Source organism: Hemiscyllium ocellatum, chromosome 47 (genome assembly GCF_020745735.1).
Source record: "Hemiscyllium ocellatum isolate sHemOce1 chromosome 47, sHemOce1.pat.X.cur, whole genome shotgun sequence".
Classification (NCBI taxonomy): domain Eukaryota; kingdom Metazoa; phylum Chordata; class Chondrichthyes; order Orectolobiformes; family Hemiscylliidae; genus Hemiscyllium; species Hemiscyllium ocellatum.
This window is the reverse complement of record NC_083447.1, coordinates 8,451,510-8,469,038: the sequence shown is the minus strand read 5'-3', so window position 1 is coordinate 8,469,038 and position 17,529 is coordinate 8,451,510. Positions and strand designations below refer to the sequence as shown.

General features: G+C 45.8%; 1 protein-coding gene across 1 annotated transcript; it reads right to left on the bottom strand.

The window, feature by feature from the left end:
- Window positions 1-3,439: 3,439 nt before the first annotated feature.
- On the bottom strand, window positions 3,440-15,738 carry polr2i (RNA polymerase II subunit I). Its single transcript, XM_060855919.1, has 6 exons — window positions 15,648-15,738; window positions 13,844-13,898; window positions 9,511-9,584; window positions 7,234-7,308; window positions 4,753-4,804; window positions 3,440-3,704 (listed from the first exon to the last, which is right to left on the bottom strand). Exons 1-6 carry the CDS (start codon window positions 15,707-15,709, stop codon window positions 3,642-3,644), a joined length of 381 nt encoding a protein of 126 aa, XP_060711902.1. The 5' UTR covers window positions 15,710-15,738; the 3' UTR covers window positions 3,440-3,641.
- Window positions 15,739-17,529: the final 1,791 nt, after the last annotated feature.

The window sequence follows — 17,529 nt, the reverse complement described above, 5'->3', positions numbered from 1 at the left end:
ATTTTTCCATCTATTAACCATCACCAGTAAATCACCCGTGGAGATTTCTCTCCATAGATGCTGCCAGACCTGCTTCATAAGTTCTAGGAGCAGAATTAAGCCATTCGGCCCATCGAGTATGGTTCGCCATTCGATCATGGCTGACATGCTTCTTGCCCCCATTTTCCTGCTTTCGCCCCAGTTTTTTCAGCAATTTGTTTTTGCCCCTGAATTCCGGCATCTGCAGTTCTTTCTGGTTTCAGTAAATCACTGTGATTTAATGTAGCGGGGAGGGTACCAGAACACATTGTCACTAACATGGAGGTGGTGACAGTCAGAATAACACTAAACAACTTAAGAGCATGGGTTCAAAATCTCACCACAGTGAGGTGGCCTGGAATTAAAAGGTAGTCTCAATTATGGGGAACATCACTGATTGCTGCAATGGCCCATCTGCATCATCAATGCAGTCCTTCAGAAAAGGCTATCTTTCACACTTAGCAAGTAGTAACATTACGGGACTCACATTTCAGAACCCCAGAATAGCAGCGGGTAGAAATTAAACGAATAAATCTGGAAATAAAAGCTGGTCTCTGTCACGGTGATCATCAACATATTGTTTAAAAAATCCACCTGGTTCACTAACGCTCTTTAGGGAAGGAAATCTGCCCCCTTGTGTCATCTAGCCGACTGTGACTCCAGATTCACAGCCAAGAGTCGACTCTTAATTATCCTCCAAAACGGCTTAGCAAAATACCCAGTTCAAGAGCACTTAAGAATGAGCAAAAATGGCCTCTTCAGAATCCAAAGGAAAGAAACGAGATTAGCTGCTCAAGTGTCTGGAATAAACTTGTCATTTGGAGGTGTTCACTGTGATACTTGATCTAACAAGGTGGGAAGGTTAGCTAGGAGGAGGAGGCATCACTTGACACAAAAGATTAACTCTGATTTCTTTCCACAGATGCTCCCCACCTGCTGAGCTTTCCCAACAATTTCCGTTTTTGTTTCTGATTTACAGCGTCTGCAGTTCTTTCGGTTTTTATTCAGTACAGACTGTTTATTGTTTGAACAACTTCTGAACTGAAAAATATTAATTGAACATTGCAAATCTCAAATGATAACAGAAAATTTATTCCAGGTGTAGGAGCATCTGCAGCGAGAGAAAAACAGAGTTAAAATTTCAGATGTGACTTTTTAAATCTAATTTTATCTAATCTAACCATACATCTCTCCATAGACTCTGCGGCCATTAACTTGCTGAGCATTTCCAAGTTCAGTTTTAAGCTGCAGTGAAGGATTCATCACCCGAACTGTCCAACTCAATGGCGTCGATAAACAATTTGTTTGCTTTCAGCTAGGGAAATTAGGGATGGGCAATAAATGCTGGCTAGCCAGCAACACCACGCATCCCACAAAAATGAATAAATTTTCAAAAAAGATAATGGGAAACAGACGGTAGTTTGGCATCAAACAGACTTCATATTAAGAGATGACAAACAATTTTAAATTGGGGCGAGAGAAAAAATATAAAAGGACAGAAGGGAACATCAACAGGATCGGAGCTGCCCACAGGCCTGAGTTTGATGCCAGATTGATTGTGATAAAACACAGGCATGTCTCCAAATGAGTTCAGGGGCAAGCACAGGAGAAAGGAATGTTCTGAGGCACAGTGGGTAGTGCACTTGCCTCAAGTTTAGGAGGTCCAGTTAGAATCCCACTCTAGGACTCAATGACCAAGAAAATGTGTGCGCACAACAGGGCCAAATAGGATGCACATCAACCTGCAAATCTTTCCAACACATACAAATGATGACTAGCGAGACTGGGAGAGATTCCTGGACGTGTGGTGGAGAATATGTGGGAGCCTCTAGCTGTCCATAGTTCTGAACTCCAGTAAGGCAGAGCAAGTTAGAGAGGGGGAAAATAATCTCACTGTAACAAAGCATGTTCCTAATGTCGGGAACATGAATATATGAATGCTGAGTGAAGACAAAGGGGAACTTCGCTGAGGTTAAAGACTCAGACAGTGGTCAGGGTACCAGAGAGCCACTGGCAGCCCATAAACTGCAGTTTAGAGGCTGTACATTTTCCAGAAAAGAAAATTAAGGTACTATTGAGCAGCACAGCTTGTTGGTACACAAATGAGATGCACAGAGTGGACTCAGGCAGAAAACTTTTCAATTCACATCCAAATCATAGAATCCTTACAATGTGCAAGTAGGCCTTGAGTCTACACCAACCTTCTGAAGAGCATCCCACCCTATGCCTATAACCCTGCATGTCCTATGGTTAATCCACATCCCTGGGTACTATGGGGCAATTTACCATGGCCAATCCACTTAACCTGCACATCTTTGGATAGCAAGAGGAAATCGGAGCACCCAGAGGAAACCCACACAGACACTGGGAAAATGTGCAAACTCCACACAGACAGTTACCCGAGGTTGGAATTGTACCCAGTCCCTAGTGCTATGAGGCAGCAGTGCTAATCACTGAGCCATCCTGCTGTCTACAAATCACCCAAAACATTTACATCCTGTTCTCTGACCACCTAATATTCACAGACTCTACAAATCAGTACGTTTGCTTCTCTCCCATCCTGTCCATGAGGATCAATGAAGAATCTGATGCTGGCATTGGGTGGATGTAACTAGGTAACTCTGTCCATCAGAAAAGAACAGCAACATGTTAGTCAGGCTGCAGAATGACATTAAAATGTACATTGGTGCACACATTAATGCAGCAGAATAAGACTGCTGTTTCATACAAGTACAAGTAGGGACACAGCAACAGCTTTCATTTATATACAGCTATTGTGGAGTAAATTGAGCCAAGGCATTTGACAGGAGGGCTTATCAAACACAAATGGACTTTGAGCTAAAGAGCAAAATAAAACAAAGAACTGCAGATGCTGAAGATCTGAAACAAGAACATAAACAGCTGGAGATACTCGGCAAGTCTGGCAGCACTGGGAGAGGAAGCAGAGTTAACGTTTTCAATCCAGTGAACCTTCTGCAAAGAACTAAAGAACAAGATAGCAGGAAGTGAACAAACGTTTTCTTTAAAAGATAGGCTTTAAGGAGCTTCTCAAAAGATGAAGAGAAGTAGAATTTGTTTCAGGAAAGTTTTGCAGAGTTTAAGCCTCTAGACAATTAAAGGCAAGGCCACCAAAGAGTAGAGCAAAAGAAGTGGAAAAATGTACATCGTATCATTTTTTAAGCTCCTCTGAGACATACTTTTATATGAGAGCCTCTACGTAACAAAGAAAATCCCAGGAGTTTACTGTATCATTTAACACAACTAGATAAAGACAAAGAGAAACATCAGTGTGTATGGGGCAAGGGGTCAGAATAGATAAACTCTGATGTATATTCACTTCAGATACTACGTGGTTTTTCTTGATTCCGTGAAACAGGACTGATAGATACCACTTAAGTAAATGCTGATTCACAGAACATAATTCCAACTTTTTAAAACATTTATTACTGTATTTACAAATCAGCAGTCAGTGCATTAAAAAAAAATAAACATTTTACCACACGCTGATTTTTCTGACTCAATTTTGCATTGTCCATGAATTGACAATCTGATTGTTGAGAAAGGTCACAGGTGGTACAGTCTGACAACGACACAGCAAAGTCTCACGGGCTGACACAGCCTCCTCACTCAGTCCAGCGATGACCGCAGTGTGGTGCTGTGCACACATAGTACAGCCTCATTGCATCCTGCAGCGGGGAGGAACGGTAGCTGCAATTAGATGTGTGCTTCAAACTCAATCTTTTGTCCCCGATGAGTCACAAACACCATTTGGCTCATTCGCAGAAGTGGAGGCAAACTGGCAGTCGGGTTTCCCTACATTCTAATATGTTTCTCAGCCTTTTAAAGCCATAAACGCTGTTAATGTTGTACATAAAGCAAGGTCACAGTCCTGACCTAAACCTTAATAGGCACGTAAACACAACAGTTGAACTGTCTATATTTTGAGGGAAGCTTCCTGGATTTTACATTTTAAAACTGAAGAATACTTAAATCTTATGTACACCTATTGTACTTAACATAAGATTTACTACATATCCACATATTAGTTTTTTTTAACGAAGCAACACCCTTGTTATCCTCAGAGATCTCACTTTCGAATAATTATGGTTCTCCAGAGAGTCTGTAACCAATACAACATATTGTCACACTCCCATAGCACTCCAATCAAGGGTCAAACTTAAAGCTTTTCATCACCCAGGTTACCTATTCAGTGCCATGACTTAGAAAACAAAAGAAAACCCACACACACCCTGAGTAATTCATGGCTGTTCATTATCCTATTTTCCCTGGCTACACATTCAGACGCACAAACTGTCGCAAAGGCATTTCAAAGCAGACAGCTACGTGCACATTTCGAGCTAGGCAGCAGAAGGTTTAAGTAGTGGTTACAATGGCTGCTGGAGCTTGCAGGCGGCTCGATACTGGGCTTGGCAGGAGTGTTGAGAGAACCCACTCAGCAAACAAAAAATACGGTCAGTAAACAAAGCAGCACTGCACGCCAACACCTACTTTCACAAGTTTAAACACCCTTCCCTTACATCTTAAAGAGAGGATAAATTAAAGTTCAGTTTTCTTTACCAAAGGACAAATAGTGAAAACAACTAACGTTTGTTCTGTGCCTCTAATAGATAACACAATTATCCATATCACTGATGACATTCAGTAGAATTAAGTGGCTTGAATACATGCTTTTCACAACTACGTGCATATCTCCAACAGGTTCAATGTCTGTACCTCAGCTCTTGCACTGTGTGACTGGAAAAACACAGCTTCCTTGTGTCCACACCTGCAACGACATTTTAAAACAGCTGTTAACAGCTTTCAGAAGAATGTGGACAGCCTGGTGAATTTTCACACAATCTCAGAACTGCTGTAGTGCAGGAGGAGACCATTCAGCCCACTAGCCTGCACAAGCAATTCACTTTGTTCCATTCCTACATCTTCTCCTCTTGATCTGTCAATGCACGCAGTTCATTTTCAGATAACAGCCTTAATTCCCTTTTGAGCATTTCAAGCGAACTGAAGACAGTGCATTTCAGACTGTACCCACTCACTGCTTAAACAAGATTTACCACATGGCACTTTTGCTTGTTTTGATAAGAAGTTTAAATCGGTGGCCTCTTGTTCTCAATCCCCTAATGAGCAGCAGCAGGTTTTCCCTTTCTGATTTTTCTAGACCCCTCATCATTTTTGATACAAAACTGATTGAAGGCATACATTTTCTGGAAACAATGAGGAGAAGCAACATGGTCCAATTTTAAAGTGGGTGCAGTAACAGAGACCTTGTATGCCCCCAAATCTTCGATATCCAGAAGACCACTAAAGAAAATCTTGGGATCCTTGGATTTAACTGAGGGATAGAGCACAAATACATGCAAAAATCTTAAAAGTTCATATTAGGCTTCAGCTGGAGTGCTGCATCCAATGCTCAGCCATACACTGTAGGGTGTTGTGGCCTGGGAAGGAGGGACAGGGTGATTTACTGTATGATATCACTTGAGGGACCTCAGTTATATGGAGTGGAAACGCAGAGAGGTTCCCTCATTACAGTCTGAGGTACTAACAGGGGATTTGATAGAGATGTTCAAAGGGTCTTGGTAGACTAAGGAGAAATTGTTTCCAGGAGGGTCAGTAAACAGACAACAGAGTAACTGGCAAAACAATTCTAGACCTCCTATGACCAAGAATGCATTGCATGGGCTGGAAACAGATTCAGGAGCAACTGTTAAGAATTAACTGGATAATTGAAGGCGAGAAAACAGCTATGGGGAAAGACACGTGTTTAGGGAGAGGGACATGGAGATCACCTGGACAATCCCAACACAGAGCTGCATAAGCACAATGGGTTAAATGGCCACCATCTGTGCTGTATCAGTTAATGACGTTACCTATCTATCTCATGGCAATGGCAGCTAGAGTACTGCTTCGCAAGTATTCCAAACCCCTCTAAGGTTCACTGGCCTCAGACTGTCAGTCTCCGTCCCCAGCTCCAGCTCCTCTCAGCAAATGCCTCAAGCTTTTTCTCTGCAATGCATCAGCTGCTGCTGCACATTCAGGCCACAGGCTGATATGCCAGTTTCTGAGGCTGCCTCTGCTCCAGGATCCAGGATAACATCCAAGCTGCTCTGGTTAGAACATCTATTTCTCAGGAAAAAGACATTAAATGCTCACAACAATCATAGTGAGAATGAATTACTCCTAATTGAGGGTGCTAACATCTGCCTACGGAAGGAGGGTAGAGATTAGGAGAAGGTAAACAATGCGCAATAAGTAGTCATCATCATGGAAAGGATTATGAGGTTTAAAGACTGGCTCAACATGGAAGAGGGCAGTGAGATGTTGCAGCATTAGATATCACAAGTCAAGGCAGAAGGAGCCGAGGCACACTGTCGAAATTAGGGATTAGGTACTATTATTTTTTGACTAGCTCCAACAGGACAGTCAGATCTGAGTCAACTGGAGAAAGATTTGGATGATTCACAGAGTCAGCTAAGCCACCTGACTGCTGTGCTATTGGAGGTCATATACCTGACATTTTCATAAGATAGACTTTGTCTTCTCTTATCGCACCAAACAAGAACCTCTGCTCCGTATCTACTACAGAGAGGAAAGTGTGATCCAAACCATGACCTGCTACAACACGGTTGGTAAAGGTTCTCAATGGGAGAAAGTGAGGACTGCAGATGCTGGAGATCTGTGTCAAGAGTATGGGGCTGGAAAAGCACAGCAGGTCAGGCAGCATTTCAGCAGGAGAATCGACCTTTCAGGCATAAGCCCTTCATCAGGAATGTTCTCATAATCAGAAAGGTTCTCAATGATCAACGATTGAGAATGGTTGCGTATTAGAGAGCATGGTGCAGTCAATATATAGACATGTCATCTTTCTTCCTGATAACTCAAGACTGGATAGTCAACAAATTTAGGCTGTATGAGAACTCTTGTAAAGTAAAGTCTGAAGTCACAAGACACTAGGTTATAGTCCAACAGGTATAGTTAAAATCACAAGCTTTCTGAGCGCTGTCTCTTCATCAGGTGAAGTAGAAGAAGGTACATCCTCTTACTTCACCTGAAAAAGGTGCAGCGCTCTGAAAGCACGTGATTTTAAATAATGATCTTGGTCTATAACCTAGTGTCTTGTAACGACTTTGTCCATTCCATCCAACACTAGCACCTCCACATCTTTGTACAATAAGGCAAGGCTGCAGTACTACTTGCTTTGGGCAGGGATGGTCTTCTGTTCTGGGCAGTGTGGGATCCTGTGCCACATCAGCTATGATTTGGGTCAATTCACTGTGAAAGAAAAACAAAGATACCTTTATTAAAACAACGTAGGTGCTGTGGACAAAACAGAGCAACGGTTACTGGTATAAAGTTCAAACATACAAGATCAGCTATTCCATGTATCGGAAAACAAAAAGAAATTCAACTTGAAGGCCATTGGACCAATGGTGATGAGTGTCACAACAATCGTTGCTGTTACACCACTGAAGCTGATTGCAACTTCTGGAGTCCATACGTGAGCAGAAACCAGGAAATTTGGGAATTGCTGTCATAATTCGACATTCCTTCAAAGCAAGCACCCTCTGAGCCCCCCCCAGACAGCGATCAACTGGAAAACGCTGAACTGAAGACAGAAGTTCAGCTGCTACACTCTTGTTCTCATTATAAAAAACTCTAACAGTGTCGAATGAAGAGTAGCTGGGTTTTTTTTTAAAACGCACTCAGTTCAAATTACTATTAAACACCCCTCTGGCCCTAAATAGTAACGTTTGTCCAGGGATGTCAAACTGCTTGACTCGGGAAAAATAATCTGCATCGATTATCTTCATTATTAATCTTTCCTCTTAATTCAATCATTTATTTTACTGGCTGAATTATTCATATTTTAAGCAAAGAAGCTCAAGCGCTTTCAAATTCCCTCACTGTCTGTGAGAATAATGCAATGTGATTGGTTGTTCACAGCACAGCTGTTAGAGGTGGCCTTGACTTGGTGCTAGATTTATACAGCAGGTGGGGATGGGAGGAAACCACAGTGTAGAGATTCTGGATTTGCCTGGGGAAGTTCTTTCAAACCCAGCAGTGAGTGCCAATGTTTCACTGAAAACAACAAAATCCAGACCAATATCTCAGTACAGGTCACCGAGAATCTCTTATGAAAAACTACCAACGTTACAATATTTTGCTAAATGGTTCTTTGCAAAAATCACCTAGCTTTTAGACCGTGTATCACTTGTTAGAAACTTATCATTTTTTTTTCCTGGGCTGACGAAGATATTTTTGGATATAAAAAAAATTAAATGGATTATCCTTATATGGTCATTAAACGGTTACAGAAACAGGTTTTCTTAAGGTGAGGATTCCAAGTAGCCACATCTTAGTGATCCTCCAGTACATCACCAAAAGAGTCAAATCTCTGTGTGGAAGGTGTTTATGCATCAAGATGCCAACACAGGAACACCTGTTCTATCCTGACTTGAAGCACACAAACTTTAAAGAGATGATGCCTCGAGTACTGTGTAGTTTTGATCTCCATATCCAAGGAATGACACACATTACTTAAAATGCAATGCAATCAAAATATAAAATTGATTCCTGGGATGAGTGGTCTGGCTGGAAGTTTAGAGCTTTGTTTCAGAGAATAAGAGCGGGCCATTTGTGACTCGGATGGGGCAAGATTTCTGCATTGAGTTTGAGAATCTTTGCAATTCTTTTCCCCAGAGAGCTGTGGATGCTCAATTGGTAACTAAGTTCAAGCTTGAGACCAGTAGATATTTGGACAAGTTTATTAGACTCAAGCCACATCAAGATTAAAATCAGCTAAAATTTTATTCAAATGGTGTAGTGAGTTCGAGAATCAGTTTCACACACTCTTGTTTCTGCTCCTGTACTTAGAGACCTTCCACCAAGTCCATGGGGCAGCAATCAGATCAACTTTATGTTCTCTAACGCACAGCACTAGGTAAAGACTGAAATAAGGTCACTCAGCAAATATTGGTCTGCACGGTTCAGGACCGCAGAGAGCCACTAGAAATGGGAAGAACCACAGTGGGGTGGGGTGGCACAGTGGTTAGTACTGCTGCCTCACAGCGCCAGAAACCTGGGTTCAATTCCAGCTGCGGGTGCCTGTCTGCATGGAGTTTGCACCTTCTCTCCATGTGGGTTTCCTCTGGGTGCTCCAGTTTCTTCCAACAGTCCAAAGATGTGCAGGTCAGGTGGACTGGCCATGATAAATTGCCCATTGTGCTCGGTACATTAGTCAGGGGTAAAATGCACGGGAATGGGTCTGGGTGGACTTGTTGGGCCAAAAGGCCTGTTTCCACACTGTAGGGAATTTAATCTAATCACTCTCAATAATTCGTGTCTGTTGAATACAATTTATTCAAAGTCCTGCATGTAGCTAGCTTCTCCGTGGTACACTTACAACTTAATTGCCAGCCTCCGTTACAATGATGCACTGCTTAACATCACACACAGCAGACACATGCTACTTACTCCACTTCATGCGTGATTTTGTTGACATAGATACAGCTGTTATCAGCTTCTTGTTGGTAGTCACAGTTTCGACACTGAAATTTAAACGTATAGCATTTAAATTAGAGCCTGGTCACACAGATCATGAAAAAATAGCTGTAGTTCTTTATATGGACTTGAAACGTTAACTCTGATTCTCTCTCCAGTGATGCTGCCACAGCTGGGTGTTTCCAGCATTCGGTGTTTGTCCTGAAATATTAGCTTAGTGTTTCTCCCCACTGATGCTGCCAGATCTCCAGAATATTTTAAGCAATTTACATTTTAATACAGGCCCTGATTAGATGAGAACAAGCTTCTGGTTCAAGTGTTTACATCTTCAATTTCCCATTCATTCTGCAGGGAAGCCCAGAGTTTGGGAATTCAGAAATGTAGAGGCACTGATAACCAGTGCAGCTCATGAACAGATCAGATGATTCAGCATAGACCGCTGAAGCATTCTTCATTGTCTGGGCTAGTGTAACACCGGGCAATGTCTTTATGTCCCAAACATTTTCTCACTGTGATCCCATTTTACAAGTTTGGTAAGGTAGGGGTTTGTGTGCGCGTGTGGGGTGGGGGCACACCTATCAGCGTGGCAGCAGCCGTGGCTAGGGTTTTAAATCCTCTCCCTTGGGATGTGTGGCAATCATCGCTGAATCAAATCTGACGCACAAAACAGAGATGGGATTCCCCGGATGTCACAAAATCAGCCACAAGCTTGGCACAATTTGCCAGAAAAGTACAATTTATTCAAAGCGATCCAGTTTGATGGCCACCACTTCGTTCTTGGACTTTGCAACCCTAAAATTTAATCTTGCAACCCCACTCTGTCGGAAGTCTGCCCCAGGCCAGTGAATGTAGGAACCATTCACCCCATTTTCAGTCAGTAATCTAAAACATCAAAACATTAATCATCTGGTGGTAATATCGCTGGACTATTAATCCAGAAACCCGGGTAAATGTTCTGGCAATCTGGGTTTGAATCCTGTAATGGCAGATGGTACAATTCAAATTCAATAAAAATCTGAAATTAAATGTCTAATGATGACCACAAAACCATTGTTGATTCTCAGTAAAAACCCATCTGATGCACTAATGTCCTTTAGGGAAGGAGACTGCCATCCTTACCTGGTCTGGCCTACATGTGACTCCAGACCCACAACAATGTGGTTGACTCTTAACTGCCCTCTGGGCAATTAGGGATGGGCAATAACTGCTGGTCTAGCCAGCAACGCCCTCAACCCATGAATTAAACCCATGCAATTCTAAGGTTTAAGTGCTTTTGTATGTGTCATACAGACTAGCATTTCACCAACAGTAAACTTAGAGTTGTGCAACATTGCAGATTACACTTTGCATGTTCAACAGTCAAGGGATTTAATCAGTTTGTCTCTATCCAACACCAGCTACAAAATATTTCAGCGTTTTTTTTTGCTTACAAACACATTTCTCTGTTGTTCAGACAAGTTGTCAACTTAAATGACAAGCTCTGCTGCTTTTACATAAATCCATGCACAGACTCCAGGGATTTCCTTTCTTCTAGTTCTCCACCAGCCACACAGTTAAAAAAAACCTCGTTAATTGCATCACAATTACACTTTGTAAACTTCAGCTCTCCCACAGTTGGTCTGCACTCCTGAATACAAACAGCAAGATTTGTCAGAAACTAAAAGCAGCCATGACTACTTGAGAAATGAACCTGGCAACAGATTACTGTCATTTATTCCCATAACTGTAACATGAAACTACGTAGCACCTTGAACAATATAAACCCTTCCAAAGTACTTCACGGGACAGTTAACTCAAAATTTGTCAGAGAAGATATTGGGACAGATGATCAAAACGTTGTTCAAAAAGACAAACCTTAAGGAGTATTTGAAATGGAGTGTGAACAAAAAACAAAAGTGGGGGACGGGGATGGGGACAGGAGGGAGGGGGAGGAACAAGAGAGAAGCAGGGGAGGGGAAGGGCGTGGCAGAAGGGGGGAGAATGAGGGTGGAGAAGGTGTGGTAAGAAGCAGGCAGGGAGAAGACAGAAGACGTGAGAAGAGGGAAGAGAAGGGGGCAGAAGTGAGAGGAGGGGAGGGAGAGAGGAGAAAGCAGGAAGAAGAGGGGAAAAAGGGAAGAGGGAAGGCAAGAGCGAAGAGTTTAAGGCCCAGGCAGCTAAAGTCACTGTTGTCAACAGTGGAGCCAACACAATCCAGTTTCTTTCATTTATAGTTTGAACGATTACTCTTCAATACTACAGAAATTTAATACTGCCAGTTGCAGTTGCTTCACAGAATTATTACAGGACAGAAGGCTATCCAGCCCATCATGATGAAATAGGAAAATTAGGTAATTACAGATCAGTTAGCCTGATATCTATGGTGAGGAAATTATTGGGAGTAACTGCATATCTGGAACACATTTAGTTAATCATGGATTAATGACAGAAAGGTCATGCCCAGCAAAACCTCATTGAATTTTGTGAGGTGGTGATTGAGGACAGGAGAATGTCTACATCGTTCATATGTACTTCCAGAAGACATTTGATAAAAAATCCCACATAAAGACTTTTAACTAATGGCTATGAGATTGAGGGCAAAATACTGACATGACAGGTGACAGAGTAGGGATAATGGGGAAATCGAGATAACTGAGGAGGCTGTTCGAAAGTTCGCTTTACGCCACTTCCCTTTTATGAAAGACCGACATTAGTACCTGTTTTCACTAATACGAAGAGGACTTTTGCTTTTACGAGAAGAGGTCAAACTTGTCCCATATAAATTAATGTATTTTCGCTTCATGCCATTTTGGCGAACAAAAGATTTCATAAGAACGCTCTACTTTCAGATAACAGAGGGAGGATACCTGTACCCAACTTGTTAGAGTGTGACCAGTAGTGTGCCAAAAGGATCTGTTAGGGTCTCAATTATTCACATTATTTCTTCACATCTTGGATAATGGCACAGAAAGTCACATACCCAAATTAGCTGATGACACAAAGTTAGGCGGCAATGTAGATAACGGTACTGATGATAGTCTATCAATTGCTCTTTATAATTTTATACCAAGTGAATGAGCAAAACCGTAACAGATGCAGTTTAATTTAAGCAAATGAGAGGTTATCTATTTTGGATCAAGAAAGGATAGATCAGTGTACTTACTAGATGGTATGAAGTTAAATACAGTGAATGAACGAGACACTTTGGGGCTCAGATGCATAGATTTTTAAAATGTCACAAACTGGTACAGAAAACAATCATGAAAGCTAATGGAATGCTGGTCTTTATATCTACAGGAGTGGAGGACCAGGATGCAGAAGTTATGCTGAAAATGTACAAAACCCTATAGACCCTACATTGAATACTGAGCGCAGATGTGTGACTTTGGCAGGAAAGATTGGCCTTGGAGAGAATTCAATATAGGTTTAAAAGAATGATACCTAGACTTCAAGGAATACACTTAAAACAAAACCCAAATGAGGTCTGTTCTTTCTTGAATCTAAATGTTTAAGGGCGATCTGATTGAAGTCTTTGTGATATTAACAAGAAAAAAAGATAAGCAGCCTGGCCCTAATTCACAGACTATTTCCCAAGTTCTGGAATCTCCAAATAGAGAAACCGTCTGTGAATTAGGACCGGATCACTTAGGAGAGAAGTTAAGAAGCACTTGTATACACAAAGGGTGGTAGAATCCTGAGAAGCTGGGTATTTTGTTTACACGACACTTATTTTGTCCATCATCTCCCTTTTCCAATCCTTCCCCTGCAGCAGCAGAAATATCTCTGGATGCACCAATGTGTGACTGGATTCTCCTCCTTCACATCAAGTACTTTATGTAAATACAACAACCTGCAGAAGCACCTTTCCCTGGGGTGGGACCAATTGCAAACAGTCCCTTATACATACCAGGGAATGCAACTACAACGTAGCACACCACCTGATAAAAATGTGGAATAGTGTAAGGGCCAGCACAACCAAGCTCCAGCAGCAATACTTCATCTTTCAATGGGCTCTTTACCTTCAGAACCCACTGAATTCAGGTATTTCACATCATCAGCTCTGCCACATTTTTTGGTCAAAGCTGATGATTCTTCCATTGCCTACCCGGTCCGGTCCATATTAACCCACCCCCCCACCTCACCTTAACAACATTCCACCTCCATCAAACCCATCCCATTATCATCTCACATCCCATTTGTTAGTTAATCCAACATCTACCATTTTGGTCCTTTGTATCACCTGCCTATATCGTGTTGATACTTTTGCTCCTGAAAGCTGATCTCAGCAAAACTGAGATTCCCAAATAAATCAATCACTTTAAAAACTCACCGCATAAAGCAGGATCCGGTTTTCTTTATCTTCCTTTGGATACAGCATATTATTACTAACACAAGAAAAAAAATCATGCTTAGAAAATAACAGACAAAAAGATTACAATACCTAAAAACAATTTCCCAACCCTGCTGCCAGGGGGCGCGACGAAGGAGGGGCGAAGGAAGGGGACGGGCGGGCGGTGAAGGAGGGGGAACGGGCGGGCGACGAAGGAGGGGGACGGCGGGGTGACGAACCAGGGGGATGGAGGGGTGACGAAGTTGGGAGATGGAGGGGTGACGAACCAGGGGGATGGAGGCCGACGAAGGAGGGGGATGGGAAGATGAAGTGGATAGGGGATAATAAAGGGGGGTGGGCGATGGTGAGGTGGGGGTGATGGGGAGTGGGGGATGGCGAGGAGGAGTAGGAGATGGTGGGGGTGGTGGCGAGGGGGAGTAGGAGATGGTGGGGGTGGTGGCGGGGGGGTGGTGGCGAGGGGGGTGGGGGCGAGGGGGGTGGGGTGGGGGATGGTGAGGGAAGGTGAGGGATGGTGAGGGGTGAGGGGGGTGGTGAGGGGATGTGGGGGTGGTGGTGAGTGGCGAGGGGAGGTGGGGGGTTGGCGAGGGGAGGTGAGGGGGGTGGCGGTGAGGGATGGTGGGGGGGTTGGCGAGGGGAGGTGGAGGGGTGGCGGTGAGGGGTGGTGGGGGGGTGATGGCGAGGGGGGATGGCGAGGGGTGATGGCGAGGGGTTAGTGATGGTGAGGGGGTGGGGGGATGGTGAGGGGGTGGGGGATGGTGAGGGGGGTGGGGGGTGGTGAGGGGGGATGGAGGGGGAAGGTGAGGGGATGGTGGGGGATGGTGGAGGGGGGTGGGGGATGGTGAGGGGGGATGGAGGGGGAAGGTGAGGGGATGGTGGGGGATGGTGGAGGGGGGTGGTGAGGGGGGGTGGAGGGGGGGTGGGGGGAAAGTGAGGGGGGGTGGGGGATGGTGAGGGGGGTGGGGGATGGTGAGGGGAGGGTGGAGGGGGGTGGTGAGGGGGGGATGGAGGGGGAAGGTGAGGGGAGGGTGGGGGATGGTGGAGGGGGGTGGTGAGGGGGGATGGAGGGGGGTGGGGGGATGGTGAGGGGGGTGGGGGATGGTGGGGGGGTGGGGGATGGTGAGGGGAGGGTGGAGGGGGGTGGTGAGGGGGGATGGAGGGGGGTGGTGAGGGGGGATGGAGGGGGGTGGTGAGGGGGGATGGAGGGGGGTGGTGAGGGGGGATGGAGGGGGGTGGTGAGGGGGGATGGAGGGGTGGTGAAGGGGGATGGTGAGGGGGGGGGTGGGGGATGGTGAGGGGGGGGGGTGGGGGGATGGTGAGGGGGGGGGGGGGGATGGGTGAGGGGGGTGGGGGGATGGTGTGAGGGGGGGTGGGGGGATGGTGAGGGGGGGTGGGGGGATGGTGAGGGTGGTGGGGGATGGTGAGGGTGGTGGGGGATGGAGAGGGGGGATGGAGAGGGGGGTGGAGAGGGGGGGTGGAGAGGGGGGGTGGGGGATGGTGAGGGGGATGGTGAGGGGGGATGGTGAGGGGGGTGGGGGATGGTGAGGGGGTGGGGGGATGGAGAGGGGGGGATGGTGAGGGGGGGGGTGGAGAGGGGGGGTGGGGGATGGTGAGGGGGGTGGGGGATGGTGAGGGGGTGGGGGGGATGGGAGGGGGGGGATGGTGAGGGGGGTGGGGGGATGGTGAGGGGGTGGGGGGATGGTGAGGGGGTGGGGGGATGGTGAGTGGGGGATGGTCGGGTGGGGGTTGTGAATGTTTTTTACCCCCCCCCCCCCCGGGGCCTCACCATTCCTGACAGAAGCGGATTCCCACGAAGCCGGGCCCCCCGCTCCCTCCCTCGAAATCCATCGCGCCGAAACTTCCAGAAGCGCCGGCGAACTCACCGCCGCGCATGCGCCTCCGTCCCGGACGGCGGCCCCGCAGGCCCCGGCGGCGAAAACGCGTTTCGAAACCGCCAGCGCCCCCCTTCGGCCAGAGGCGGTCGCTCCTGGGACTGAGACTGGGGCTGGAGCTGGAGAAGCTGTGCTGGGATTGGGACTGGGATTGAGGCTGGAGCTGTGCTGGGATTGGGGTTGGAGCTGGAATTGGGGCTGGGAATGGGGCTGGAGCTGGAGCTGTGCTGGGATTGGGACTGGGATTGGAGCTGGGAATGGGGCTGGAGCTGTGCTGGGATTGGGACTGGAAATGGGGCTGGAGCTGTGCTGGGATTGGGACTGGGAATGGGGCTAGAGCTGGAGCTGTGCTGGGATTGGGACTGGGATTGGAGCTGGAATTGGGGCTGGAGCTGTGCTGGGATTGGGACTGGGAATGTGATTGGGACTGGAGCTGGGATTGGAGATAAGGCTGGAGTTGGGATTGGGTCTGGAGCTGAGATGACATTGGAGCTGGGATTGGGATTGGCACTGGAATTAAGAGTGGACATGGAGCTGGGAATGAGACTATCGCTTGGATTGGGAATGGGACTGAGAATAGAGCTGGGATTGGGAATGGAACTGGGTCAGCCCTCTGCTTTTGAAGGTTGCCAACCTTTCACAAAGGAGCAATCAATGATACAAAGGGACAATCTGTGCATCTTCAATGAACATACAGCAAACATGGTGGCCATTTTGCCCATCTTGCCTGTGCTTGCTATTGATGAGACTGATTTTTGGTACCAGGTAGAACTCATGTCCCTTGTTACTTTACAAGTTCAGAAGAAAAGGTGATCTTATGGATCTTTCCTCATGTGGGACAAATCTAGAATGAGACAGCATAGTTTTAGAATAAGGGTTTAAAACAGAGGAGGAGAAATTACTTCTCTCAAATAAACCATGAATCATGGAATTCAGTAGCCTGGTGTGTGGTGCATGATGGGACATTGTGCAAATTTAAGAAGGACATAATCAGTTAGGTTTGTTAATTGGCTGGCTAGTTTGCAATGAAGAATGACAACAATGCATAAGTTCAATTCTCACACTGGCCGAGGTTACAATGAAGGCCCTACCGTAACCTTTCCCCTCACCTACAGTGTGGTAACCCTCAAATTAAACTCTTTCTCGCTTAGGTCCTCTGGAACAATGGTGACTTGAGTATAAAATTAATACAGGGCTCGGCAGGGTTGGTGCAGTGGAAATTAGATTACTTACAGTGTGGAAACAGGCCCTTCGGCCCAACAAGTCCACACCGACCCGCCGAAGCGCAACCCACCCATACCCCTACATTTACCCCTTACCTAACACTACGGGCAATTTAGCATGGCCAATTACCCTGATCTGCACAACTTTGGACTGTGGGAGGACACCGGAGCACCCGGAGGAAACCCACGCAGACACGGGGAGAACGTGCAAACTCCACACAGTCAGTCGCCTGAGTCGGGAATTGAACCCGGGTCTCAGGTGCTGTGAGACAGCAGTGCTAACCACTGTGCCAAAAATATATCCCACTGACTGGGAAGATGCTTCTGAATCAACTGGACACGGTCTCAGAATAAGGGGCAAGTCCCAAAATGAGGAGGAATTTCTTCCCACAAAATCCTTGGAATTCTCTTCCCCTAGGGTTATGGAAATCAATCATTGAGCATGTCCAAGCCGGAGTCATAGTCATACAGCACGGACACAGACCCTTTGGCCCAACCAGTCCATGCCGACCATAATCTCAAACTAAACTGGTCCCACCTGCCTGCTCCTGGC